The sequence below is a fragment of the Scylla paramamosain genome, chromosome 5, assembly GCF_035594125.1.
Source record: "Scylla paramamosain isolate STU-SP2022 chromosome 5, ASM3559412v1, whole genome shotgun sequence".
Lineage (NCBI taxonomy): Eukaryota > Metazoa > Arthropoda > Malacostraca > Decapoda > Portunidae > Scylla > Scylla paramamosain.
Window position 1 is genome coordinate 23,872,556 of NC_087155.1, and position 10,000 is coordinate 23,882,555.

At 40.7% G+C, this 10,000-nt stretch overlaps 1 protein-coding gene across 12 annotated transcripts in view; it reads left to right on the plus strand.

The window, feature by feature from the left end:
• The window catches only part of LOC135100682 (helix-loop-helix protein ngn-1-like), a 589,312-nt gene that overhangs the window by 401,644 nt on the left and 177,668 nt on the right, over window positions 1–10,000 (plus strand). For all 12 annotated transcript variants that reach the window (XM_064003834.1, XM_064003835.1, XM_064003833.1 and 9 more), the window contains one exon: window positions 8,650–8,816. In XM_064003834.1, coding sequence (XP_063859904.1) covers window positions 8,650–8,816 — 167 coding nt within the window. The remainder of the gene's footprint in view (window positions 1–8,649; window positions 8,817–10,000) is intronic.

A 10,000-nucleotide genomic window follows, 5' to 3' on the forward strand; every position in this document is an offset into this window, starting at 1 on the left:
ATCCTTCTTATTTATTTATCTTAGTTGCGCCTCTGGTTGCGAGAAGTGAGCTGAAAATGGTGCCTTTAAAATATTTAATGAAGTATTAGTTGTACCAGTCTGAGTGAATCAAGCATAAGCCTATGTAAAAACAACCCAAAGAAAATTAAGGCAGATAATGCATTAGTCGTTTTCCTTCTTTTTTTTTTCCAAGCGATAAGTGAAAGCAGTTCTCACAGATTTTCTAATGTAATTGCCTCTTATTTTTTCGTCCTTCGAAGTGCGACTGGAATTACCAACATAGCCAAGGCTGCCCAGCGCTGCCCCCGATGCTGCAGCAGTCACCGGTTGGGATTCACCGTCAAAGTATGGAAATCCCATCCTGAATACTATTTTTTCTTATTCCATATTACTTTTTGCTTCTGCACGATTACACGGAGCAAATGATACGGAACTCAATGACTCAGATCAGTGGTGACATTGATAATCGGTTTCGTGTCTTTGTGGCTTCGTGCTCATCGAAGAGGAAATGAAAAAGATAAACACACGGCGCCAGTATCAATAAAAGCGAGGAACATTACCTTGTGTTATCAAGTACGTAGGAAGAGAAAGGTCTGGTACGTGTGTGTGTGTGCGTGTGTGTGTGTGGTGTCTATAATAGTAATCAATATCTATATACAATACTACTACTACTACTAAAAATAATGATAATAATAATAATAATAATAATAATAATAATAATAATAATAATAATAATAGTAATAATAATAATAATAATAATAATAATAATAATAATAATAATAATAATAATAATAATAATAATAGTAATATAATGATAAATGGTGCATTCATGTTGGCAGTCATGAAGCAGAAAAGTGTGTGTGTGTGTGTGTGTGTGTGTGTGTGTGTGTGTGTGTGTGTGTGTGTGTGTTTGAGCGAGTGTTTGAACGCATGAGCTTGTCCGCTTGTATGCTTGTGTTACCGCCGCCACACTGCATTTAGGCTGGTCTAGGCTAATGGGACCTGCCTTGTAGAACCTAAGAGGCATGCAAATTTCTCCCGGAATTGTAAAATAAGTTTCAAAAAGTCTTTTATGACATTTAGGAGAGTGAAGTGTGTGTGTATGTGTGTGTGTGTGTGTGTGTGTGTGTGTGTGTGTGTGTGTGTGTGTGTGTGTGTGTGTGTGTGTGTTGTTGGGTGGGTGGGTGTGTGGGTATCTCCAAAACGTATCAGAAACCATGACTGTATATATATATATATATATATATATATATATATATATATATATATATATATATATATATATATATATATATATATATATATATATATATATATATATATATATATATATATATATATATATATATATATATATATATATATATATATATATATATATATATATATATATATATATATATATATATTTTTTTTTTTTTTTTTTTTTTTTTTTTTTTTTTATCCTCAATTTTCAACATAAACCTGCGATGATTTTATGATTATTTCGGAGCTAAATTGTTAACGGCACGTGGCAACTCGAGGCATTGGCGACAAAAATGCATACGAGATGAGAAGCAACCGGTTTAGTTGTGTTTCATTTACTTAACACTCTGCACACTGTGGCCTTGAGGCGTGCGGCCAAAACTAGGAAGAAAAATACTCAACTCACATAAACTTGAGCCTCCGCCTCATGAATTATTTCTCTTGTTTTGAGATAAATCGCGCTTGAGACATGAGTATATGATTATTAATGATAAAGTGTAGCTCATTCAAACATTTATATTTGCTGTTCATAGTTAAGCATAATTGTGATATGACACACGAGTATTGAATTATGTTTTGTGTGTGCCTTTGTGTACTAATAGTGTTTCCACTGTATTGCATCCGTCCCTTTGAGGGGGATAACAGATGGTCAGTTCCTAGACTGCTGCTAGTGTTGAGTGAAGAGGGAGCTTTGAAAGATTAGATGAATTTATAGATAAGGATAATTGGTGGATATACATAGATAAGTTTGTTTTAAATAAGGACTGCCACGTGTAGGACTTTTTTGCAGCTTATGTGTTCTTACGACAGTCTGCCTGCACTCACTGTCTGAAAGGAGAACAGAGGCTGCCGTGACTCACATGCACAGCCTTCGCCTTCTTATGGTATTCCCGTGTAATGTCACTTTCGTTTTTTTTTTTTTTTTTAGTGTGTATGTGTGTATATTTGTGTGTGTTGCGCTTGTGTTTCTATTGTGTGTTAAATTTTCTAGCGGGTTATTGAGTTTTTTTTCATCATTTTCTTGTGTAATTGATTTCTTCACACTGCCACATCTTCCTTCGCCTTCCTCCCACCAAACCTTTTTCATCCACTTTCATCCATTACTTCATCCTTGCCCTTTCCACTCTCCTCTCACAGTTCCTCTTCTCCATCTTTTCCAACCACCACTCCACCGTCCACAACCACAACCATCCTCCTTGCTTTCACCTCAACACCCTCCCCAGCTCCACACTTCAAACACTCTCCTTTTTATACCACCATCACTATCCCACTCCACCCATCACCACCATACTACCTTCCCTCCCTACTACCCTGCCTCTCCTTCTACCCTCTCTATCTCTCTCTCTCTCTCTCTCTCTCTGACTTACCTCGCCCTCTTTGGTGCTGTGGTGAAATAGATAGTACTTCTGTTTTACATATATCAGGGTTCGAATCCCGATTAAGTTACTGACATTTATCCACCTCAATTCTCCATCCTTCCTTTCTGGACGTTCAGGAAATATGTAGTGAGGGAAGCACATAAAACAGGGTCTATAAAAGGGCTTTACAGGTAGATACTGGCACAGGTAATTCAGGTACTTTAACCCAATAAAGAGACTTAATCCTGCCTTTCTCGTACCTCCAGTGACCAAGTAAGCGGAGATGCGTACCGCGGCAAGGCACCACCTGGCATTTATCACCTCATCTGTACCTTCAGCCTCACCTTCCCCTGATGCCACTCCCTGCCCCTTGCCCCTGCCTCTCACACTGCCTCCCCCCTGCCCCCTACCCTGCCCTGCCCTGTCCTTCCTTTACCCTTCTGCATCTGCCTTTACTCGTACCCGTCGCTTGGCTGCACCTCTCTCTCTCTCTCTCTCTCTCTCTCTCTCTCTCTCTCTCTCTCTCTCTCTCTCTCTCTCTCTCTCTCTCTCTCTCTCTCTCTCTCTCTCATCCGGTCTCCACTCTGTCACCCCGAGTTACACTGAGTGGCCATTAAAGACGAGTGATATGTGTCCCTTTCACACCCACAGCCTCCAGTGTGTGTGTGTGTGTGTGTGTGTGTGTGTGTGTTATCCTACGTCACAACAGAATCTTACTACTACTACTACTACTACTACCACCACCACTACTAATTCCACCAACACCACCAACACCCACACCACCAAACTAAGATATCATCCACCACGCACTCCACTTAAGAGCAACAACCCAATAAATATCATGCAAAGCAGCAACCCAAATCTGCAGCGCCTTCCTGGAAAACCCACACACACACACACACACACACACACACACACACACACACACACTAACACTAATCTAGTAATCGTAAAGTCTTCATAACCGGAAACCGTCGGCCCTGGAAGCGTGTACGGGGTCAGAGGTCACAGGCGCCGCTAGACACCGACCTCCCATGTCCTCCTCCGTCGCTCCTCCGCCCCAGGGAACCTCATTAAGGGAGTCAAGGGTCGTACAGCATCCTACCTACGAGTACAGCCTTTCCCTAAACGTGTCCTGGCTCAATGCTTTCTCTCTCTCTCTCTCTCCCTCTCTCTCTCTCTCTCAATCTCTCTCTCTCTCTCTCTCTCTCTCTCTCTCTTGGTTCTTCTTTCTCCTTCTCCGTCACTCATTCGTAGATTTCTTATGGGTTTTTTTTATTATTCTCTTTTGTTTATTCTATTCTCGTGTCTTTTCCCTGTGTCATTTTTTTATTGTTTTTCTTTCTTATCAGCATTATTATCTTAATCATCTTTTTTATTTTTATTTTTTTTTATTTTCCTCTCTCGCTTTCATAATCTTTATTTTCTCCATCAACTCCTCTCCTTCATTCTTACCCCCTCCCTTATTTATCTTCTTTTTATTATTCATCATTATCATCTCAACCTTCATTCCTCCTTCCTTCTTTATCTTCTTACTCATACTCTCCTCCTCTTCCTCCTCCCAAGTCATACACCGGCTGGGTAAGAGGAGGAGGAGGAGGAGGAGGAGTCTAATTCTTATCAGTGTTTTGCATCAAGCCGAGTCCCTCCGGTGCACGAGAGAGAGAGAGAGAGAGAGAGAGAGAGAGAGAGAGAGAGAGAGAGAGAGAGAGAGAGAGAGAGAGAGAGAGAGAGAGAGAGAGAGAGGGAGGGGGGGGGTAGATGAACGGGTGGTTAGTGTGGATGAAATAGTGAAGGAACATGCGTGAAAGGACAAGTGAAGGATTGTGAAGAGGGTGAATAGTAAGATGAACGTGTGTGTGTGTGTGTGTGTGTGTGTTGCATATCTATCTTTCCGTCGAGTTATCTTGGGGGAATATTTATGTATGTATGCATGCTTTTGTCTGTCTGTCCGTGTGCCTGTCTGTCTGTACGCAGGTTCGTTTTGTTTGCAACCTACAGTGTGTCCTTCGCTTTATATTCCAGGAGTGAGTGAGTGAGCAAGTCGTGGGGGTAGTAAGCACGACTATATTTGGTTACTACTACTACTACTATTACTACTACTACTACTACTACTACTACTATTACTACTACTACTACTACTACTGCTACTACCTGATTGCTGACGAAATGACTACCTAATTACTACAACTAGCTGGTTACTACAACTATTAGATTACTACGACTACCTAATTAGTACGACTATCTGATTACTCCTATTACTACCTGATTACAATTATTACCTGCTTACTACGACTACATGATAAGTACGACTATTTGTGACTACTACGACCGCCTGTTACGACTACACCTGAAGGGAGAAAACTTTTCCCTGCGTGGCGATGAGTTACCGATGAATATTTACGAGCGAGAGAACAATCGATGTCTATACACGTGGTTGAATACATTATAAACTTAATGTGAGTGGCCGCTGGTTAGCACTGCCTTGCCTGGGATGGGCCTGCCTTCTCTCCCTCCCTCCCTCCCTCCCTCCCTCCGTCTCTCTCTCTCTCTCTTTCTCTCACTCCCTCCCTTCCTCACCTCATCGCCATCTTCATTTATATTTTGTTTTATTCGTTTTTTTTTTTTTTTTACTTATATGGTGTTTCTTCTTTCTTTTCTTGTTTTTTCTTTTTGTAGTTTTTGTAGTCATGTTTTTTTATTTGGTTTTCTGTTTTTTTCTTTCCTTTTCTTGTGTTGTTGTTTTTTTATGTCCTGTTTTTTTTTTTATTTGAATGTTTTTTTTTTATTTGCTTGGTTACTTATGTTTTGTGTAAAGTTTTTTTTTTATTTATTTACATTTTTTCCATAGTTTTCTAGTGTGTGTGTGTGTGTGTGTGTGTGTGTGTGTGTGTGTGTGCGTATATATGTGTTTGTTTGTTTGTTTGTTTATCAAGTTCTATTTTGTTTTTTGTGTGCTTTTCCGTTTGTCATAATCATGCTGTTAAATTATTTTCATTTTCAGAGTTAATTATTTTGTTACCTTACTTTTATTTTCCTGTTTTGTGTCTTTACATCCTTTAATTTACTAGTTTTCTCTTTTCTTATGTCATTATTTTGTTTTATTTGTGTGTTTCAGGTTAGTATTATTACCTTTATATACATTTTATCTTTTTAACAAGTTCCCGTCAATTTCTTCCGTCCATCTCTCTCTACGTGACTTTTGGCTGTGTCTCAAGTAACTCGTTTTTTTTTTATCCTACAATTTTCTGGACAATCATGTATCTCCTGACTCTTGCCGCCCATTTCTCCTCTTCATTAGCATCCTTTTTTTTATACTCACCATCATCCTCCCCATTCTTCCCCTTGCGACCCTCCCCGCATTCCTGTTCCACCCATCCTGACCACATGTCTATTGCTCCACCATCCCCATCACTCTACCTCATCTCCACCACCTCCACTACAGCAACTACCACCACCACCATTTCTATCCCAGCCCTTGACTATACACCGTCACCGTCTACCCACTGGCTCCACCTCCACCTCCCCCATCATCCCCATCAGCCCAAGCATGAGTCACCCCGCACTCAGCAGCGTGACCTCAAAAGCCTTACCCATTCCCTCACCTTCTGCCCCTTAAGCCCATCCCTTCCTTGACCCCTAGCCTGAGGTACACACACACACACACACACACACATACACACACACACACACACACACACACACACACACACACTCCTCATATTATCAACCCCTTATCAATATTAGCTCCCCTCCTAGTAACGAAAGATATATGTTCACAAATGTTCATCTGAAGACATTTCTTGGTACTGAAAGAGGAGCATTGACTCACTCTCACCTTCACCTCTCTAATCTAAGCTCGTATTCAGAAACACGTTGTTCTTTCACCACAACTATTTTCAAAAGCCACACAGATGATTTAACCTGGTTCTCAAGAGTGCTTCCCCTGTTAGTAATATAGAAATCTTGCTAATCTGCCACTAGAACTATAGATACACCCTTGAAAACCCAGGTAACTCAAACTGGAGACTTCTGAGGTGCGGCAGAAGTGTTTCAAAAAGTATAGCCCTAAATGCAATGAGGGTAGAACACAAGGTAGCGGTGCGTGAGTCTTAATAATCCTGTATAGAAATGTTTGACCATCTTACTCACCCTGCTGTTGCTCTGTCCCTGTCTTGCCTGCTCCTACTCCTCCCTGCCTCCTCTCACCCTGGCTACGTATCTCCATCTCTTCTGCTCCTCCTCCTCCCCCCCTCCCTGGTGTCCTTCCTCAGGGGGCCGCCCAGAATACTAAGTCCGTGTGGCTGAGGCGGCCATTGTGTCGCGGAGATGGTGCCTGATACTAACAAACAGAGAGAGAGAGAGAGAGAGAGAGAGAGAGAGAGAGAGAGAGAGAGAGAGAGAGAGAGAGAGAGAGAGAGAGAGATTCCGTGTATCCATTTCCTAATTTTCCACGAAACATTATTTAATTTTCCACATTTTTGAGTAACAATTAGGTTCAGGTTTTTGCGTGTGTGTATCTCTGCGGTTACGTACTTGCGTGCATACGTGTGAGTGGTGGTGGTGGTGGTGGTGGAGGTAACGGTGGTGGTGGTGGTGATGGTGGTGGTGGAGGTGGTGTGCGGTGGTGGTGGTGGCTGGAGCGTAAAATCCATGATAGGTATATATATGTGAAGGGTTATTTTCAAGCGCTATTAAGACCTGGTCGTGTTGACAACTGTATCATGGGATCTGAATCTGCCCTCCCCTTCTTGGAATCTCTCTCTCTCTCTCTCTCTCTCTCTCTCTCTCTCTCTCTCTCTCTCTCTCTCTCTCTCTCTCTCTCTCTCTCTCTCTCTCTCTCTCTCTCTGACCCACACATTTCCCCCTCCCTCAGCCTCCTGCCCTCAACCTCTCCCTCCCTTGGATCACCAGCAGGAGTGTCACTTCTTACATCATACAACCTCTTGCACTAAAATTAGCTTCTTATTTCACGTCTGGCATAAGGCACTCACTGTTTGGCACTGCTTGGCACCGCTTGGCTCCTGTGCGCTATGATCACGACCTCTTCGCTCCTCCTCCTCCTCCTCCTCCTCCTCCTCCACCTCTTCCTCCTCCTCCTCCTCCTCCTCCTCCTCCTCTTCCTGACCATTTCGCTCATATTACTGCAAGGATGTCGTGAGGGGTTTGTTGTCCTTCTCTATTATTTGTTTGGACATTAATGGTGATGGTGGCGATAAAAGTGGTGTGTGTGTGTGTGTGTGTGTGTGTGTGTGTGTGTGTGTGTGTGTGTAATTTCATGGTTTTCTGATTGCTTTAATTAACAGAGTCATAATTTGGTTTCAACAGGAACCAAGTTTCGGTCATCACTACACTATAGTTTCATTTTCTTTTCACCTCGATATATTTTCTTCGTTTTTTTTTTTTAATACTGCTTCATATATTTTGTTATTGATATTATTTGTATTTTTTCATCAAACTTGCTTCTTTCTTTTTTTGAGAAGAACTTTTCAGTGTAAAGGCAACTCAAGTGACTTGTTATGCTGTACTACATTAGTAGTACAAACACTGGTAATATGAACATTTGCAGTGATATATGATAACATTAAAGAATGACAAGCTTTAATATCCTGTAAGAATTTTCATTGTAAAACTGTATATAATCTCTTTGTACTTATTGTGACATTTTCTCACCAAATTCTGGAAAAATTTTAAGTTTCATTGTCAAAATATTTTATTAAGCGCGTGCGTACGTGCGTGTTTACGATCAGTGTTGGTTCGGAAGCCTTGGTAATTACTGTAGCATCATAAAGCCACACAGCTACGGCGAACCTGATCAGAAGGGACAATCAGCAAAACTTCTTATGTCTACAAAGAACACTCAAATTGTGTCTGTCGCGTCTCTGCGGTAGAAACAGAGCCATGCATGAGTAGCCGGCGGTGTTTCCTTTGGACTACTAGTTTGGAGGGACAGGTCTGATGCTGGAGATGGAGGCTCAAGTAAAAGATACTTCATTAACTTCAGACACCTTATGAGATGATCATTTTGTTTTCTTCTGTTTTTCAGCGGCTGACGAAAGGAAAGCGAAAAGAAGTAAGATGGGCACTTGGCAGCAACACCCTTCAGTCTCATGGTGTGCCGCGGCAGTCGTCTCTGTTCCGCAACTCTTCATTCTCAAGAGGCAAGAACACGGTCACCGCTGCCAGCCGCTGCACCTCGATGGGCCAACGAGGGTAGGTACTTGCATTAAAAATGTTTTTGTTTATTCTCTCATAAGAAATGATAATTCTAGAAATTACTTGTACTTATATGAAAATGTGTATGTACGTGCGTGTGCAATACATTGAAGTTATTCAGTGTGTGGTGGCAGGTGTGTTGTGGACGAGATGTTGCCTCGTGTTGTGTGGTGGTGCAGGTTTATACTCGTCATTTTTTCCTCACTCGGAGCACTTCAAAATGTGTCGAGCTCCCACAGAATCATTAGGGAGTGAGCGAATTTTTCTTAGCGTTAGCAGCACGTCTTTGGCAATTAAAATACCTGCCCGGTGCCGCGGGATGCAGTTACTCCTCAATGAAACTTAACCTCGTCAGGTATAGTTAGTGTCTGACTAAGCAATTTTGTTGTAATATCCCTTACATTATACGGTCTCAGGAAGCAGTGTTCCCTTGATCATAATGGTATTTATTATGTCCACCAAGAAAACCTCTTACCTAAAATACCAGTCAGCTGTATCCTGAACAATGAACTTAAACAACCATACGACTTACAGACTCATTATTAATTTAAAGTCTGGCCAGTTAATGTAAGAATTAGTTTATGTAATTATGTGATGGAAAATATTTTGCAAAACTCGTTGTTGAGATTGTTTGTTTTTGTTTTTATTTATTTGATTATTTTTAGTATAGTTTTTATTGTTTTTTTTTTTCCTTCTTTTTCTTCTTCTTCACCGAGATGGCGTTGAGGCGGGCACGAGTCACGGCCAACATGCTGCTATAATATATATATATATATATATATATATATATATATATATATATATATATATATATATATATATATATATATATATATATATATATATATATATATATATATATATATATATATATATATATATATATATATATATATATACTAACTGCTCTTCTGAACTTGCTAACTGCATGCCTCACCTCCTCCCGCGGCCTCGCTGCACAAGACTTTCTTCTATCTCTCACCTATTCTGTCCACCTCTCTAACGCAAGAGGTAACCAGTATTCTCAATCATTCATTGGTAAATGAATGATTTACCATCATTTCTCTGGTAAACTCTGGAACTCCCTGCCTGCTTCAGTATTTCCACCTTCCTATGACTTTAATCCTTCAAGAAGGAGGTTTCAAGACACTTATCTATCAATTTTTGACTACTGCTTTGAC